The 20,186-nt window shown below is 39.7% G+C and overlaps 1 protein-coding gene across 5 annotated transcripts in view; it reads left to right on the forward strand.

Annotated features, from left to right (window-relative positions):
- CACNB2 (calcium voltage-gated channel auxiliary subunit beta 2) overlaps positions 1-20,186 on the forward strand; it is a 410,678-nt gene that overhangs the window by 337,834 nt on the left and 52,658 nt on the right. For all 5 annotated transcript variants that reach the window (XM_077809441.1, XM_077809443.1, XM_077809442.1 and 2 more), the window contains 2 exons: positions 11,443-11,565; positions 16,165-16,301. In XM_077809441.1, the coding sequence (XP_077665567.1) occupies positions 11,443-11,565; positions 16,165-16,301 (260 nt within the window). The remainder of the gene's footprint in view (positions 1-11,442; positions 11,566-16,164; positions 16,302-20,186) is intronic.

Below are 20,186 nucleotides of genomic sequence, written 5' to 3' on the forward strand. Positions count from 1 at the left end.
GACAGCAAAACCTCGGGCCTGGAGAGATCATTGGTACTGTCACCGGATCCAGGTTGCACGAAGAGTTATTCCTCTGCTTCCTTGATACTGAAGAAGCCCGTTCAGGCTCTGACTGCACTGCCCTCAGAGCAGCCAAGACTCATGATATTGTCAGCTCCCTTGGCCACTGTTACCTCAGTGGAAACCATGGCATGCTTGGTACCACAGGAGTTTCATTTTCCCTGAGACCTGGCTGTATCTGAGATGTCCAGTTCACCACTGCTTGGCTCCAACATATTTTTGCTACTCAGTGGGCACTTCTTCCAAGACCACAAATGGAAAATTAATTCCAATGTGTTACACAACATATTCCAGCAATGGGGCAACCCCAGGGAGACTTTATCACTGTGGTGAACAACAAGAGATGTGCCCAGCTTTGCTCCAGAGGTAGGCTGGGTCACCAGTCCCTGGGGGATGCCTTTCACCTTCATTGGTTGTCAGATCTACTGTACACATTCCCTCCAGCTCTTCTAATAGCCAAAGTTCTACTCAAAATAAAAAAGAGCAAAGCCAGAGTCATCCTAATAATTCTGACCTGGCCCAGACAAACATGATTTCCTTACCTGATACACCAGATCACTCTCCAGGCTTCTCCTCTCCCAGAAAGGCAGGAAGATCTTTCACCTCAGTCTAGAGTGCTTTAACTCAAAGCACGGGGAGAGGGGGTATCAATAGTTCACAGGATTAGAGACAACCTGCTCAGAAGAGGTAAAAAGAGTACTAATACACAGCAGGAAACAGTCTACTTGCCACACATATTCTCAAAAATGGACACAATTTGTCTGTTGGTGTGACCTCAAACATATTCCACTGACTACGTCATTGCTGCCAGATATATTGGACCATATCCTAGCATTAAAAAGTTGGGGCTATCACTGAGTTCCATTAGCATCCACATGGCAGCCATCATGGCTTTCCATTCTCCAACAGAGGATTATTCTGTTTTTGCCCATCAAACGACAGGAGTTCCTCAGGGGGCTCAGAAATCTTTTTCTGCCAGTCAAGCATCCTATTCCTCAATCTGGTTCTTAAATGCCTTACAAGACCACCATTTGAAGTGGTGGCTACCTGTTCACTCCTCCATTTATCAATGAAAACAGCATTCCTGATAACCCTCAACTTAGTGTGTTGGATTGGGGAAATAGGGGCCGTTATGGCATGTTCCCCATTCACAGTATTTATTAAGGACAAAATCACATTGTGACTATGCCCCAAACTTTTACCTAAAGTTTCCTCTGAGTTTCATATTAGCCAACCCATTCATCTGCCAATCTTCAACCCTAAACCTCACCTCATTAAACAAGAGGCAAGGTTGCACACCCTTGACATCAGGAGAGCTCTGGCCTTCTGTCTGGAAAGGACTAAACTCTTCAGAAAGACCCCCAAATTGTTTGCTCACAGATGGATCAAAAGGGTCTGCAATCTCTAATCAAAGACTTTCTAAGTGGATATCCATCTACATTAATTCTTGCTATGAATCTTCTAATATTCAAGCTTCTTTAGTAAGAACTCACTCTACAAGGTCCATTTCCACCTCAATGGCATTTCTCAAAAATGTGCCATTGTTGAAATATGTAAAGCCATTTCTTAGCCTTCTGTACAGACCTTTTTTGAACACTATGAAATAACTCACGGCTCTGCTTTTGATACTGTGTTTGGCTCGGCTGTACTCTCTTCTGTACAGGACTCAACTCCAGAGCCCACTCAGCTTAGAGGGAACTGATTGATAGTCATGTAGAGTGGAGTACCCATAGGGACACTATTCAAAGAAGAGGAAGAAATGGTTACTTACCCTATGCAGTAACTGTGGTTCTTCAAGATGTGTGTCCCTGTGAGTTCTCCACTACCAACCCTCCTTCTGCTCTGGAGTTCTCTGGAATAGGGCTTTGCAATAGAGAAAGAACTGAGGGCAGTTTGCATGCACAGTGCTATATAACAATGGCACAGGGCACAAAGCTGACTGGCACACATGTGTGGGCCAAACGGATAGTGCTATGAGAAATCTCTGATGAAAGATGCAAGGGGCACAAGTGCACTTTGAGTAGAGTACCCATAGGGAGACACATCTCAAAGAACCACAGTTATTGCACGTTTTTCTTTTTACTTCTACTGCTGCAAAGCAACCAGTTCATGTCAATTGCCTCTCAGCTAGACAATAAAGGAGAAGATGTATGAGTGTTTTTAAATTCATCAGTATCATTGAAAAACTGTCTTCTAGGATATCACGTTATAATCCAATACTTCATATTAAATAGTGGGTGTAATTACGATGCATCACTTTCCTTTTGTTAGTGTTTATAGCCTCCTCTTTCTTCACTGGGCTCTTGATCCAAGTCCTTTAGTTTCCTTCAATAGGAATTAAATCAGACCCTAAATTATCAGACAATTGTAGATCCTCTACCATCGATCTTCTCATGGGGAAAAATCTAGACCAGGAAGAATATACTTTTTATTTTGACATAGCTGATCTGTTTTAAATCCTCCTTCATGGTGGTCTATGCCCTCCAACTGCTGTCTTCCTTGCTGATGCTACATCTTTGATGCAGCTTTTGTGGTGGTACAAAAGACAAACAGCAAGTTCTGCTGATGGTTAATCAAGAGCCAGAAATCCTTTTGATATTCCAGGACAGTGGTTCTCAACCTTTCCAGACTACTGTACCCCTTTCAGGAGTATGATTTGTCTTGTATACCCCCAAGTTTCACCTCACTTAAAAACTACTTGCTTACAAAATCAGATATAAAAATTCAAAAGTGTCAGAGCACATTATTACTGAAAAATTGCTTACTTTCTAATTTTTATCATATAATTATACAATAAATCAAGTTGAATATAAATATTGTACTTACATTTCAATTTATAGTACATAGAGCAGTATAAACAAGTTATAGTCTGTATGAAATTTTAGTTTGTACTGACTTCGCTAGTGCTTTTGCTGTAGCCTGTTGTAAAACTAGGCAAATATCTAGACGAGTTGATGTACTTCTTGGAAAACCTGCGTATCATCGGGGGTACATGTACCTTGGTTGAGAACCACTGTTCCTGGGTATTAATCAGTTAAATATTAAGAGTGAAATCCAGGCACCATTAAAGGGCCTGATTTTGCCACCCTTGCTTACACTGAGTAAAGACTTACTCTGTGGCTAGTCCCCTTGATCTCAATGGACTGCTTTCTGAAGAAGATGCTACTTAGCATGAGCAAGCGTGACAGAATCAGGCCATAAATTGTCTTATGCAGAAGTTCTCACAATGAACAAGCAGGAATCAACAGGAAAATGTTCACATGCTACGTATGCTGTCCTAGTATTAGTGATGGGGGGGTGTTTCTATTAATTAAGGAAAGAGACCATTTTTCTTTTTATAGTTTTTTTCAGAACCGTATCTTAGATAATTAGTGTTTATAACTCTAACATATTATTGATGTTTCAAAAAAGGAAATATTCCCACATCTTAGACAATACCTTGTAAAACTGATTCGATAGTTACAAGTGGCTATTTCAACAAGCATATTGGGTTTTAAGAAACAGACTGATATTTGTTTGCGTTTCATTCCAAACTGATCCTTGAATGCTGAGGGCTCATCTTAAATTCCTTTTTCTTTTGTGACAGACAAAGGAATGCAAAAGATATGTTTAATGATTTTATAGTTGTATGATTGTCAAGTTAATTAGTGATTTCTGGCAGCTTGTTGACAGAGAAGAAAAAAGAGAAAAAAAGGCACATGAACTAGGGTGCTGTACATAATTCTTAAAATGCTCACCATCAGAAAAGGCATATGTATTATATATTAGCCCTTTGCTGTTGAATATCTCTTCCTATGTTTGTCCCTTTTGGAATCAGATTCCTTCAAAAGATCAACAGGTTCCATTCTGTAGAGTGTAAAGGATATAGACTGGGAATGATATAAGCTATATTGGATATAGCAATTCAGACTTATTCCAGGAAAGAAAAGATAAACAAATAAACTGGGTTAGTCTCCAGTCATTTCACAGTACTTTCTGGGGCATGTGGCCTTGAAAGACCAGTAGTTGAAAGTACAATTTTAGTTTTATATCATTAGCTGTGATTGAAAGAATAACTGAGGAACATTTTGGATTCTTCAAATCTACCATTTTAAAAGTTGGCACATTTAGGTCAAATTGGAGTGACATGGAAAAAAACAGGTGTTAGGTAGTTCTGACCCTACACCTGGTTTTTTTCCATCTCACTCCAATTTGACCTAAACGTGCCAACTTTTAAAATGGTAGATTCGAAGAATCCAAAGTGTTCCTCAGTTATTAGCAGAATTGTTACTTGGAAGGTGCAGGGCAACAAAAGAATCATACAGACAAGTAGAGCTACAGAAAGAGAGATAAGGATTGAGAAGGTGGGCTGGTAGGAATTAATGCAATAAGAGGCCTGAATTAGTCATCTGAGTTATAAAAATGGATCATGAAAGTGCAAAAGATCAGAATTTCATAGTGGTTTTGTGCACTTCTTTGAACACATGCCTGTTTTCAAATCTCATAGGCATACTTCTTGTTTGACTTTTACATTGAATCCAGTGAAGCAAGTGCAAGTTACATAAAAAACTTTTTACCGTTTAAGTGAAACCTGAAGTTTCAACCAATTATTTTCACACCTACTCATGCATAACTTCACAACTTCCTTTTACAATATAGGGAAAGACAGTGGAATCTCTTTACCCTAGCTGTCTTGTCCCCACATTTGGACTTGTCATCCCAAGTCAACTAGTTGGAATATTTCCAAATATCTGATAAGGAGAAATAATTCCTAAATGATAGAGTAAAAGGGAATATCGTTTGCTAGTCTTTCACTCCATGTGGCTGGTTTAACCACAAGAGTGAGGAAGTGACTATACAAGAGTTGATGCATTATTCATTTGTTGCTATTGTGGAAGGTTGTAATTTGCTTTAACAGCCGAATGAACTATTTTGGGCAACTGTTGCAACTACTTTCACATACTGTTGGCATGAGTAAGGAAGAACTGCTACTGGTATGGGTAAGAGGAATGCTGATACTGTCCCTAGATGGTAAATTCTGATCTTCATAGAGTGCTAACGGGTCTGTAAAAATGGGCTACATATTCTTGTCTTTGGCTAAGGTCCCATCATTTGTGAGGTCTGTTCCAAAGAAAATGTAAGTTAGTTTCACAATGAATATGAGTACATGCCAATAGGCTGTGTTATCTAGACTGTATTTTCAACATACCCCATGTGGCTTTGTGTTATAGCCTCATGAAAATGACTAATATGAGGATTATGCTCAAATAATCATTCACCGTCTTCACTTGGATGATTGAAATAGCTAATTTTTAAAACTTCAAACTTGGCATACAGCTACGTCTTCTATGATTTATAGTCACTTTGTGAAGTTTGGGGGAAAATGTGTCAAGAAATTATTAAGGGTTAGGTATCATAACCCTTAACTATGTTGAGTAGTACTTCTTCAAGTAGCCTGATAGTTATCATTTTCCTTACCAGTTCAAGTATGCACATATTTAAGTGGTACCAATTTCAGCCTTCCAATGACTGTAGACATCCAGGCAGCAACTGCTGGTTTCCCATTTATTGTAAAGGTAGCATCAGGAGGAGTCCAGCAGAGGCCTTTCTTTGAGCCCCAGTATGCACAAATTTTGCTTTAATTATTGAGTCTAATGATCTCACTTTAACTCCTACTATACATATGCATCATTATACTGCACATTGACATAAATCCCAACCGATGACCCCACTTCCTATATTTACTGCCAGCGGAACTCCCTATTAAAACCCAGCTATAGAAACAATCCTGGCACCCCATCCCTCGTAAAGAAGCTCACGGTTTCGTCCTTCCAACTGCAAAACTCTTTCCAGGATGCCCATTTAGATAAGTTGTGCTATTGCAGTTACATTAAGATCACATAAAGGTGCCATTTTTTTCCTTTGGAAAATTAAATTTTAAAATTCTACATTATTGCAACAGTACAACTGAGATCTTAAACGTACAAGACTCTCTCAAAAAACTAAGTGATCGGGCAACAAAATGGCAAATGAAATTTAATGTGAATAAATATAAAGTAATGCACATTGGAAAAAATAACCCCAGCTATACATACAATATGATGGGGGGCTAATTTAGCTACAACTAATCAGGAAAAGGATCTTGGAGTCATCATGGATAGTTCTCTGAAGACGTCCACGCAGTGTGCAGCGGCAGTCAAATGGGATATTAGGAATCATTAAAAAAGGGATAGAGAATAAGACGGAGAATATCTTATTGCCCTTATGTAAATCCATGGTACGCCCACATCTTGAATACTGCATACAGATGTGGTCCCCTCCTCTCAAAAAAGATATAGTGGCATTAGAAAAGGTTCAGAGAGGGCAACTAAAATGATTAGGGGTTTGGAACAGGTCCCATATGAGGAGAGATTAAAGAGGCTAGGACTTTTCAGCTTGGAAAAGAGGAGACTAAGGGGGGATATGATAGAGGTATATAAAATCATGAGTGGTGTGGAGAAAGTGAATAAGGAAAAGTTATTTACTTGTTCCCATAGTATAAGAACTAGGGGCCACCAAATGAAATTAATGGGCAACAGGTTTAAAACAAATAAAAGGAAGTTCTTCACTCAGCGCACAGTCAACCTGTGGAACTCCTTGCCCGAGGAGATTCTGAAGGCTAGGACTATAACAGGGTTTAAAAGAGAACTGGATAAATGCATGGAGGTTAAGTCCATTAATGGCTATTAGCCAGGATAGGTAAGGAATAGAATCCTTAGCCTCTGTTTGTCAGAGGGTGGAGATGGATGGCGGGAGAGAGATCACTTGATCATTACCTGTTAGGTTCACTCCCTCTGGGGCACCTGGCATTAGCCACTGTCGGTAGACAGGATACTGGGCTGGATGGACCTTTGGTCTGACCGAGTATGGCCGTTCTTATGTTCTTATGTTCTAAGACCTGAAATAAAGTTTCCATGGTAACTCTGCTACTTTGAACTTTTACATTTTAATTTACAAATAATTGAAAATACTACATAAGCACAGTACAGTCCCCCTAATTGCCACTTTGCTGATGTGCAAACCAGTAATTCTCACAAAAAGAAACATCTGTTTTACTCCACTTCTCAGCAAAGATACCATAGCTAAGGCCTGCAGTGAAGCATTATATTACTGAGACTCCATTACTCTTGCAAAACATCATGTACCCCACAGCCTATGCAGCACATTAGGCCTACATTAAGCAGCAGAGACCCTTCTCCCCCTTATGGCCCACCTCCGTTTCCAATCCAAACAACATAGAATAATATCTATACCAAGTATTGTTTATTTATTTTTATATTAAATCCTATTATTTTATACTGCTGCAATGCCAGTACTAATACGTAAAGCGATAGTACAATATGGCAGAGAAAACCTGGATATGGCACTAGGGGCTTTTTGGTATCCAGGTAAAAGTATCAGGTGATTTTGGTTTCAGGCAGCTGACGCTTTTGCTGTGGGGTTAGGATACTTTGCCTTTTTTCGCTTCTCTTTTTTGGGCAGAGACAGTGGTATCTTTATACTTGGGATGCAGTGTGTTGAATTGTTCATCCATCACCCTAGCAACACTTTACAGCAATTAGCTACTCGCTTTAACTTACCCCAATTCTTGTCTCCAAATCTAGAAGTGTCTATAAGTCATGTTTACTTTGTGCTTCTGCTAAAACAATCAGCAGTGAGATAGTTAATGCTGACATTGAAACTGTCACACAGATGTGTTAATACTCTATTAAGATGGATAGGGTATCAGTTATCTCCAGTTCACACTTTGAAACTATTTTAGCAACTAGGAGGACTAGGGAGTTTGAGGCAGATCTGCAGCACTAAGGGAACAGAGAGCTGGCCTGTCAGGGCTTTTGGGGACTTCTGATATCAGGGGAATTTCTGAGTGGCCCAAAACCATGGTCTGGAGCAGCAGGAGGTGGACTCCAATGTACCCTACGCTACAAGGATTCTAAACCAGCAGAACAGGCCCTAGGAGACTGCTGTAGGTGGCATAATTTAGGCTGTTCTAAATTATTCAGGGCTCTGGTTAGGGCTCTGGTTGGGTCAAGGATCAAGGCAGAATCACCCTGGGTCTTGCAACAAGCATAGTTTGACCTGACCCCAAGGATCTGGCTCTTTTTCCCTCCCCTTTTTAGATTAAAGCTTCGATTTTGGATAATAATTTGGAGAAATTTAAATGAAACCCACAATTATTATTTAGTGAATTACACAGCAGCCTACAGACCATCTATAAGTAAACTATGCATTATCAAAAATAATCAAAAGTAAGCTGCACCTGTAAAATTAAATAAACTAATTATTTTATTATGCCATTTCTTTGATTGTATATGTTATTTGTTCATTTACTTACAAAATCAGAAAAGTCTATACTCTGTGTTGAATTGTACTTCTGGGGGAATTCTGCACCAAAAAAAAAAATTCTGCAAAATTCTGCATATTTTATTTGTAAAAATAATGCAACACAATCCTGCTGGTTTCAATTATTTAGATAATTTATTTAAACTACAATGCAATGAATGGCGAATGGGAGTGGGGAGCATTGGAGGAAATCCCTAAACCTCCTTTGTCTAATAGTAATGTAGCTAAGTTTGGTCCTTTATTTCTAGTTGTTAGTCAACAAATATATGCAGCCATATGTTCAGTGTTACATCATAGGCAACAGAAGAGCAAGTGAGGGCTGGGGAATAAATTCACGATTTATATTGGCTACTGACCATCTCCAGAAAGGTCAGTAGCAAACAGTTCATGGAGCACATTTTGATAGGAAACTTTTTCAGTCCAAAAATTTAGACCAGTTCTAATCACTAAAGCACTATAAGCATTTATAAGGCCATACTGTCCTTTACGCCAGTCTGGCAATGTAAAGGAGCCTTAAAACTTTTACACCTATTTTATACTCCTGGGGGAATTCACAAAGACAATGGGAACAACTCTCTAAGCAGGCAGGCTGATACATTCTGCTCTACGTGAAGGGACAGAGCCTGTCCCAAGCCTAAGCTCTGCCCCTCCATGCCAAGCATGCAACAATAGCAAGCGAGAAGGACAGAGTGTCTGGTGTGTCTCTCTCTCTCGCATGCATGACTGCCCAGCCCCCCGTCCTATGATTTTCGTCTCTACTGGTGGTCCGGATCCCTGAAATGACCTGCCTAAGCTGTCAGGGCGGGATGTGTGACTGCTCTTGCAGCTTCCCTTTGCTTCCCCATCAGAAGTCATTTTTCTGTGGAGAAGCAAAGAAAACTGCAGGGTACATGAATTCTGCACACATGCAGGGACACAGAACTCCCCCAGGAGTAGTCATTAACACGAATGAGTTTCTACTACCTGGATAATGTTTGCTTTAACATTGCTTTGGGAATCCACATTTTTTACTTTCATGACTTGGGTTTTTAAAATGTGTACATTAATGTTGCATTTACATAGGTTTTCTTACATTTAATTGTTTGTTAACAATGGTTGTTGTATTTTGTCACTTAGTCTCACTGTACCACTAACCTTAAAGTATGGTTTTACTCTGGGAAGTGACTAGTAAAGTTGGCACCTTCTTACTCAACAGATGTGCTCTCTAGGCCTGATCCTGTACCATTGACTTAAATGAGCTGTGATACAGCATGGCCAGTGGGCATCAGGAGTGTGATAGAGGGGATATATGTAAGCCCCAGGATGATGAGAGCCTTATTCCCTGTAGAGGGAAGAGAGGTTGTTATAGATTAATTAGAGCACCTGAAGTCAGTCACCTGATAAAAAAACCCCTGCTTCAATCAGACAGTTGGAGCAGAGTGGTTTGGTGTTGGAGCAGAGAGCAGTTTGAAGGAGAGCAGAGTTTGGATAAGTGCTGTGGCAGGCCAGAAGACCAAGACCCTAAGTGGCGGCCAGTACATTCCTCGGCCTGCGCTGCTTCCGGCAGCTCCCATTGGCCTGGAGCAGCGAACTGCGGCCACTGGGAGCCGCGATTGGTCGAACCTGCGGACGCGGCAGGCAAACAAACTGGCCTGGCCCGCCAGGGGCTTTCCCTGCACAGGCAGTGGAACAAGTTTGGGAACCACTGCCCTAGGTAAAGGGAAACCCGGCTTGTGCAGAGCAGAGGGACTCTACAGACACAAGGGGTTGGGAGAAACCTGGCCCAAGCAGAGAGAGTGCAGGAAGCCCCACAAACTGAAGGGCCGGAGGGGGAAGTAGCTCAGGGGAAGGAATCGCTAGTTCAAGTGGTTTGCCACTATCCCTAGGGCCCCTGGGTTGGGAACCGGAGTAGAGGGCGGGCCCGGATCCCTCCCTCTCCACTCCCCTTCTTTGAGATACTAGTGGGACAGTTAATACCCCAGATCAGGGGCGAGAAATGGCTCCCTGAACCCTCCCCCCGCACAAGAAGAGAAAGTGCAGGACCCATCATAGCAGTGCCGGCAATTTGCCACAGAGCATAGAATCAAACCCTCTTTGCATATTTAAGGGCATTTCATCTCAAAAATATTTTAATGCATAATATTATACATAAGCATAACACATAATAGCGTAAGTGTAGACTGCAGATCTGCTCACTTTAAAATAAGTTTTCTCTAGTATTTTCTCCTTTTTCCACTGCAAAGCCAACACAGCTATGAGAGAGTTCCAACTGCAATCAACTTCTGATCATGGTTAAATTTGCAACCCTCTTGTAAGTGAGGGCAGAACTAGACTGAAGAATGTTTTAGTGGTGTTAATGCATTAGCTAAAATGAACTTTGAGATCCAGAGTGAGTCTGCAGTACTAGTGGCTAAAAATACATCCTTTCATTCATAAAATGAGAAAATATGTAACAATTGAGATAAAATAAACATGGAACTTCAGAATGCTGTTTTTATACAGGTACTTTTCAGTGTAGGAAACACTTTAAGCTACTTTAAGCACCAAGAGAAGAGTGCTGGGCTATTTAATAGATGGAAAAGTCTTGGGGTCATGTAATTCTCAATGTAATACTGTGATGGTGAGCTTTTAAGGACATGTTGTACCTAATGTATGCTGTAAATGGACATTTTGACCTAAGATTTCAGTAGCGACAAGCTACTTCGGGTGCTTCAGTTTCTGGATGCCCAAAATCACTAGTCATTTTAGAAAATTCAAATTATATTTCTACATGAACATTACTAACGATTCTATTGCTTTGAAACTGAATGTCAGCTGTTTTTCTCAAGTGAAATTGTTAGAATATACCTGTTATAGTCACATGGTGAACAAAAAATATTTTGAGTAGAGCAGTTCTTATATTTCATAAGTTTTATGGCATGTGGTTTTTGCTGTGTTAATTGGGAGAATTAACTTCCAGGAAGATATATCAATATCTCTATATCTGACTCTATAGGATTGAGAAAGAAAATGTTCAAAATCTGCTTACCTTTTACCCTGCAGACAAAACCTGTTGCATTTGCAGTCCGGACAAATGTCGGCTATAGTGCAGGACATGATGATGATGTCCCAGTTCCAGGCATGGCCATCTCATTTGAAGCAAAAGATTTTCTCCATGTTAAAGAAGTAAGTAAAACTTGCAGCTGTTTTCACTATTTTATTAATAATAATAACAATAATAGCCCTTAACATCAACATAGCACTTTACATTTTCAAAGCACTGTACAAATATTACCAAAATGGAACAATGCAACAGGATTTATAGCTTCCTGGAAATATTGTGCTCACTGTATATGATCTCTTGCACATTCTGTTTTCAAGTGCATAACATTTGAAAAGAAAATGATGATGTTCTCTGATGATTGTATCACTTTTGTTGGCTTTAAAACAAATCTAGTTCTGCAATCTGCACGTTCAATTATGTAATCTCTGCAGGGATTCACTGTCCTCACACTATAGGGATTGGTTCTGATTTAGCAGCCAACAGTTACTTCTCTCTAATGCTTGTGAAAAAATTCCTTGGCCCTATTTTTTTTTCCTGGAGTACCTTCATTGATTTCAGTTAATTATATTATATCATAGACAGCATTTAAATATATTGTTATAAGAAATTAGACAGTAAATAAACAATGTAATAACTATCAATATGCTTATGCTAGCCTCCCAAGTGACTATTTAATCACGTTGTCTGTGCCATTTGTCTATCCTTTCTCCCAATCAGTTTTTGGAAAATTTTTACACAGGCACGAAGGAAGTTTCATACCCACAAATCTTCCTTCTTTCTCCCTTTCTTGCAAGAAAAAAATGTGGAAGGTCAACATCTGAAGTAAATAATTTTAAAACTTTCTCTGGGAAGCCACCTGGTACAGGCTTCTGTTGCTCTCTTCTGAATCTATTTCCTGAATCTAAGTCCCCAGCTCCCTGGCAGTGTGCCCCAGGGTGTTTTTGCCCCAAGGTGATCTTCCCAAGAGCCCCCAAAATTGGACACTTGTGACAGGGCACAACAATTCCTATTACTCACTGATGCAGTAGTCTTAATAAACAAATTTCTGTTTATTGAGGCTGCAGGATAGCAGTAAATGGGAGGTGTTTATGCACTGTTGTTATTGTATAATGATTTTTTGTCCAGGCTAGTTGTAACCATAACTGCTATGCTTTTGCAAAATTGCTTCTTTGGTCTCATGGTTGACTGCTGAAGTGATCTGCCTCCTGTGAAATTGTCATTAACTGTGGAAGAGGCAGAAAAGCTGGGAGTCAGCATAAAAATGATTGGAACAATTCATCTGTACATGTGTAAAAACATCTCGAGCTTCTTTGAAATCATCCGAATTTCACTCCTGCGGAGAGACAAGGAATTCAGTTGTTGTTATTAATGGTAGTATCTATGAGGAGGGTAGGTGCTTTTCCCAGCATTCATGGAACAGTCATCCCCAAAGGAATTCTCAATGGATAGACAGAAAGCTAGACAGAGATTAGGGAAAGGGAACAATAAATAGAGATTTTAGTCCATTTTACATTGGTGATTAATGATTAATTTTCCCGTGAAACATGAAACACAAATAAAAGGGAATAATTCAGATTCAAAGGGTGCACGATGAAGAAAAAAATCTTGTCTGAAATCCTCTATAATTTATCCTATGTAATATCTTCAGTGACACAAAGGGATTTGCATTAAGAATTTTGAGGAACAGAATCATGGCAACACTTCAGCATTTTTCACATACACCCACAAAATGGGATTGTAACTAATACTGTCATACAAAACTGCAATTTCAGTTTTAATTGACTTCACATGTGGACAGAGTTGGCACCGGGGTTTGTTGCAGGGTTTGGTTCCTGGGTTGGTGTTTTTGTTGTGTGGTGTGTAGTTGCTGGTGAGTGTTTGCTTCTGGTTGGGGGCTGTCTGAAAGCGAGGACTGGCCTGTCTCCCAAGGTCTGTGAGAGTGAGGGATCGCCCTTCAGGATAGGTTGTAGATCCTTGATGATGCATTGGAGAGGTTTTAGTTGGGGTCTGTAGGTGATGGCTAATGGCGTTCTGTTACTTTCTTTGTTGGGCCTGTCTTGTAGTAAGTGACTTCTGGGCACCCTTCTGGCTCTGTCAATCTGTTCCTTCACTTCAGCAGGTGGGTATAGCAGTTGTAAGAACGCTTGATAGAAATCCTGTAGATGTTTGTCTCTGTCTGAGGGATTGGAGCAAATGCAGTTGTATCTTAGAGCTTGATGTAGACAATGGATCGTGTGATGTGGTCTGGATGAAAGCTGGAGGCATGTAGGTAAGTATAGCAGTCAGTTGGTTTCCAGTATAGGGTGGTGTTTATGTGACCATTGTTTATTAGCACTGTAGTGTCTAGGAAGTGGACCTCTTGCGTGGACTGGTTCAGACTGAGATTGATGGTGGGGTGGAAATTGTTGAAATCCTGGTGGAATTCCTCAAGGGTCTCCTTCCCATGGATGCACATGATAAAGATGTCATCAATGTAGCGGAAGTAGAGTAGGGGCATTAGGGGATGAGAGCTGAGGAAGCATTGTTCTAAGTCAGCCATAAAAATGTTGGCATATTGTGGGGCTATGCGGGTACTCATAGCAGTCCCACTGACTACTGGTCCTGTCTCTGAGGAGTGATTAGTATCTATTGCTCCTGAGTAAGGAAGAAGAACCCAATCGGAAATTAACCTCTCCAGTGGTACAATTCTCTACATTGAATTAGTAACAAATTTCCTCTCTACCAACATCAGCTTGAATTCTGTAAATATGATATAAGGTGAGGTAAAGTACACCTTTCTATACCAAAAACCACCCATATAGTCACTCTTTGGTTAGCGGGTGGTGTTTCAGTGCTTTCATGTCTGGTCAGGATTCCCCCAAAGAAGTTGACTTTAATTCCTGTTAGTGTTTTATTCAGTACTCTGCCAGGGTTGCTGATTCGGTGCCCTTTCTGGCCACACTCCTTTGGCCAGTGCTGTTTGCTTTTACAGTGACCTCTTATAGTCTCTCACACCTTTGCACTGCCACGGACAGGACTCATATCCTGCTGCCAAGGCCTTCTACTAGTGTTTGTAATATTGAAGTAATTTTAGCATGTTGTTATTGGTCACAATGTTATGAAGTCCCTTTTTAAAATTCTGTTACAGTATTTGACTGTGATACATTGCAGCAGTGAATTCTTTGGGCTGAGTGTCCACTGACTTCTGTGTGAAGAAACATTTTCTAAAAATATTCATTGCCCTTCTGTGGCTCTTTCCTATCTCTACCACTGGAAGATATCACTATATCATATTGTCTTTAAAGAGTTAATCTTTGGCAGGAAGTTCACGTTTGAAGTTACTGTGCATCCTACAAAGATACTATACAGACCCTTACTTCCTGTTGATTCACCTGTTCTCTCATTCACAAAGACAGGAGCCAGTGGCATGAATGCAGCATTATGCAGTCAGGCTAATTACAGAGCATCAGACTTGTGTTTACTTGCTAGTTAAATAAGTTAACTTAAAATTTGTCTCAGGCATCACAAAAATTCCACAGAAGTGACCAAAATTGAACACAGTACTCCAAATAGCAGTGTGTGTCATTGTTCCATTCCCATTATATTCTGAATTACCTTTATTTCCTTTTTAAAGGTACCCAGGCATACTGTTTGCTCTTCTAACTCCTGCACATTGGTTAATATTATATTGAATTACATTTTGTCTCATATGCACCAAAACTTCAAAATCAGTCAATTAACTTTGTATTAGATAAAGAAAATTCAGTCCAAAATAAACTCATACTTTCTGTTCATAAATGATCAAAAACACCTGATAGCATGTGCACACGGTTCCCAGAAAGCTGAACATGGGACCTATCCAATGCTGGAACAAAGTTAGTCTAATGGGTGAGGGATAAAAAGTAACAGCTCTTCTTTGCCGAGCTGTGTGGTAGTGGAAGCTGATACGAATGAAGCGTGGCTCTAACTGATCTGTTCACTGTTACATGTATGCATAAAGTGACATTCTGTTAACTGGGATGTCTTGTATGCTAAACCTACTTTGTAACTTTTCCGTTCATACAAAAATATCATAAAATATTTCTCAATTTTTGTCTGTTCATGTGGATGTGGATATGTTACAGTTCATTAGAATATACCATACAGATAGATCAGGAATAAGGACGGAGGGCGGGGGGGGGGGGAATGGCAAAGTCTCAGAGCATATGATGGAGCAGAGGGTGAGTTTTGCAGAGTAGAGTTTTATATGCCAAGTAAAGAGTTGGAAGTCATGGGCTATGTCCAGGAAAAATAAGCCTCAAGAGACAGGCTTTGAAGTGTTAGGAAGTTGCGGGGGCGTTACAGATGGTAGGAGCAGAATGGAAGAGGTATCTATTGTCCACTGTAGAGAGAGACAAGGTGGGAGAAAAGGAGGAATGCTGGTATTTGAAAAGCATAGAGAACAACCTGTAAAATGGAAAGGGTTGAATTGGAGAGGTGGAGGGGAACTCAAATTGATGGAGAATCATGAAGACTAAGAGAGAGAGTTTGTGCATTTTAATTGTTTGCAAGTTATAATTATTCTTAAAAGTATTTCTGAAAATTCCCAGGACTCTTCATAGCCATAATAGTCTAGTGCAGTGACTAACTGGAGAGGAATTATACAAAAAAGAATTGATTGCAAATTGAAAAAAAGAGACTAAAATGAACCAATAATATTATTTTGTAATACATGTATTTTTTTCATTTCTTTATATCTTTAGAAGTTTAACAATGACTGGTGGATAGGACGGTTGGTAAAAGAAGGCTGTGAAATAGGATTCATACCAAGTCCAGTCAAATTAGAAAACATGAGGATACAGCATGAACAAAGGGCAAAGCAAGGAAAATTCTACTCCAGGTAATAAAAATAAAGGCAAATTTTAAAATATCTTTGACTGTGATGTATAATTTAGGAATCATAACTGTAGATTCAAGGCATCCAATATTTCTTTATTGTTTTCTCTTCAGTTAATATAATTGTTAACTCTGAAAATTTTGAATTAATTAAGGAACACTGTCACAAAATAATAGTTTTAGTGGTCTGGTTTCACTGCTACTGTTAAGAAAAAGCAGGGAATATTGGTCTAAATGAGGACAATGTGCCACTCTCATTTCAAAGCGATAGAGTTATGCATTAGCCACACAGTAATTCTAACTAGTCTGTGTCAGCATTTCCAGTGTGAATCCTTAATTTCAGGGGTGTTCAAGTCATGTAGAGATATCACTGGTGCTGAATTTTAGCTATCAAGGTCTTAACCTAAAAGTTCACAAAATGTTTTAAAATATGAGTTCATCCAAAACTCATTCTGTACTTTAGCTTTCCTTAAAAGTTAATGGGGACTCTTGAAATACATAAAATAGATAAACAAGGGCAAACAAACTATGACCTGAAACAATTAAAAATATTCAATTAATATGAATCTCATATATGTAAGGAAAATTGTTGTTATGGTGTGAGTTAAAAATATTATCAGCCTTAACTTTGCATGTTTGATTTTCAGAGATGAGTTTCACAATTGTGTGAATCCAATTTGTATGCACATATACAGTTGTGTGTGCAAACTGGGTACTTGCACATAGAGAGGGCCAACAAGATAACTAACTGTGCACATATATCACCACTGCAAATGCAAATTGGTATCTGTGTATGCAAATTTGGTGTGCAAAAGTGCAGTTTACTTACAACTGAAAATCAGACTCTCTGAATTTCTTAGCATTTTGTAATTTGTTTTCACAGCTTTATAGCTATTTCCAACACTAGTTTAGTTTAGAATTCACAGAGAATGGTGAGATAGACTTATGAACTGAAAGCAGAATCTGCACTTCTGGAAATACTTTTTTCTCAAGGAAAATGCTTTCCTATCTCGGACTACACATACTTGTCCGCCTAACAAAATGTTTTTTTCTCTGTCAGTACAACTTTTACAGTACATCTTTATATTGGATGTTGTGTGCCTATTATCACTGAGGTCTGACTATGTGTTCAGCATTGCCTAAAATTAAACATACAATATCTCCAAGTATACCTCAGTATCAAGATGCCGTAAGGATACACTATCTACTGTAGTATATCTAGTGCCGTGTTTATCCTCATAAGTATGTCAACAAATTTTGTGGCAAATACCACTCATCCCTTCTCTCGTATAAAGGGCTCTAATTGCAGTAAAACGTGTGTGTTTTCACTATTTGTGGGTGGGTTTGCAGAGAGCATGGATGGAAGCTGAATGTCATGGACGCCCTTTGTGCTCTGTTTTAAAGGGAAGCATTGCTGAGGATCAGGAATGCTGTGAGAGCACAGGCAACTGTAGACCTAAGGTAGCAGCAGTGGCCATGGAATAACTGTTGTGTAACTCCACAGTCTTGAGTGGGGAGAATTCATTTCCCTCAAAACCACATAGAGCTCTTCAGCACACCAGCCTGGTGTTGACCAAAGCATTTGTCTCTTCCTGATTTTAAAGCTCTTCATTCTCCTGAAGTTCTGGCTGACATTGCTGCTATCTTAGATTGGTATACTTATTTTATTCTTCATATAGGAAAAAAAATACCAGTGATAAATTCAGTCTCTTATAAGAGGACACGGCATTCATATTTGCAATGGAAATGTAACCTTTTTCACCTACATTTTCAGATGCAGGTTAAAAAGTTAATGGGAGTCAAATGGCTAAAATACCATATGGTTCTCAGGAAATGTCAGGATTTAAATATAAAAACTAGCCTTTATCTGAATCTCACATCGTCTGGAGGCAGCCAATCAATCATGCAGCAAGAGGGAGAATATATAAATAAGGCTCTTCCAGAGGTACATGCTAGAACTGATCATCTCTTTGTAGCTCTGATGTCCCTGGCACATGGCAAATTGGAATTTGCATTGCATAAAGTTCTGAGTGCATTGAACAGCCTCCTCAGTAGACGGTGAACCAACCTACTCAGCTGTTCCAGTGGCCAGTAGCTGCCACTCTTCACTTGTCTTCTCTCTCCAGGCAGAATTTTAAGCTTCTCTCAGATAATGCTGTGTGCCAGTTTTGCAGCTGTTAAATTCAGCTTTGATTGCTTGTTGCATGTACTTTTCAGGTCAAGTAGCAGTAGTAAATTTACCTTGTTACTTTATTTAAATTAAAAAAAATATTTCTTGAAAGGGTCTGGCAGCACATCAAGGTTTCAAAGAACCAAGCAGTGGTGATACACTACTTACTGTTGTCTCTCTTGCCTTTTTCTTGTTATCTTTTAGTTTGGGTCTCATTTTGAGTTTTGTTTTGTTTTGTTACCTTTGCTATCCAGGCATGTTGTCTTGTGTCCATTTTTCTTTTGTAGATACGGAAAATAGTCCTGTGGCTTCAAATATTTCCAGTGAGTGCCTGGTGTACTCAGCATACTGGTTTACATTCCTGTATTTGTGTCATTCACTGTGTTTGTAATGCCTTGGCAAGGATCACTATGCATTTGGATGTAGGATCTTCTCCAGGATATCCCCTTCAGCTATCAGATATTAGGGCAAATACCTTGTGTTGTGTCTGGGCTTGTGATGCTTGCTTAAATCCAGAGCTAAGGCAGCATGAAAAGCCTTGAAGGAGGAGTCTTAGACATAATCAGATGTGAGTGTAGTTCTCTCACTGGGCCACAAGCTTGTCTGTCAGAAACTGGCACCAATATGGCCTGAAAGGTCCAGGAGGAGTGCTTCAACATCCTGGGTGTCTTTGGAAGAGAAGGAAATGACCCTCCCGCTGAGGACCTGAACTATCCTGGGTTTTTTTAAATAAGAGGATAGATTAAATTGAGGTGTCTGAGGAGTTTTCAAGGACTCAAAAGTGGATGTTACGGTGTTTTTGGAAATGCATGCCCCGGAGATCTGGAGATAATGCTATCACATCTGGTTCTAGATCAGATTGTGATTAAATGTTTCTGCCAGTTATAGTTTCCATAACGGTACATGTATAAACTACTAAAGAAATTACTGCAGGTTCCATCTTATTCCTGATGGATATACGTAGTACCCATAAAAATCCACAGAGCTAACATACATCCTTCAGAACTCTTCTTGAAACTCTCCTATTCCATGATGTCTACCAACCCCTCCACAAAACAAAACAAAACAACTTAACAGTGACTAAACTCCTGGTCCACTGTCTATCACGTTGATCCATATTTCCTTATTGTTTCCTTGTCTTCCCTGTCTGTCTGTCTCCACCCGTTGTCTCTTGTCTTATACTGAGATTGTAAGCTCTTTGGGGCAGCTTTTTGTATTTTCGTTTTGTGTTTGTACCCTAGCACAATGGTGTCCTGGTTCATGCCTAGACCTTACAGGCACTACAGAAATACAAATTAGTAATAACAACAACAACACAGGGGCCGTGTTAGTCATGGTTCAAATTAAAGCCTTCTTGACACCGAAGTGTAGCATGATGTGAACCGGGAAGGGACAATTCAGCAGTCAGCAAGTGTTCAAATGTTGAGCTCAATTCTGATTTCAGTCAAGTCAAGCCAAAGTAAATACAGGCAGAGTTCACTGAGGAAAGTAGAGTCACTCTGGATTTACCTTGGTTTAACTAAAGTCAGGATGCAGTCCATTGTAATATGTTTGCAGTACCAAGGCACACTGCCACAGAAGATTCTTAATTATATTACCCCGAGGTTTCCATAGTTTCAGGCCAGACAGTGAGGAAGTGTCTCCTTATATCTGTCTGTCATGCCATCCAAGACTAACTTAATGATGGTTCAAGGACAGTTTGTGACACCCAGGTGGCAT

The sequence above is a fragment of the Eretmochelys imbricata genome, chromosome 2, assembly GCF_965152235.1.
Source record: "Eretmochelys imbricata isolate rEreImb1 chromosome 2, rEreImb1.hap1, whole genome shotgun sequence".
NCBI classification, from domain to species: domain Eukaryota; kingdom Metazoa; phylum Chordata; order Testudines; family Cheloniidae; genus Eretmochelys; species Eretmochelys imbricata.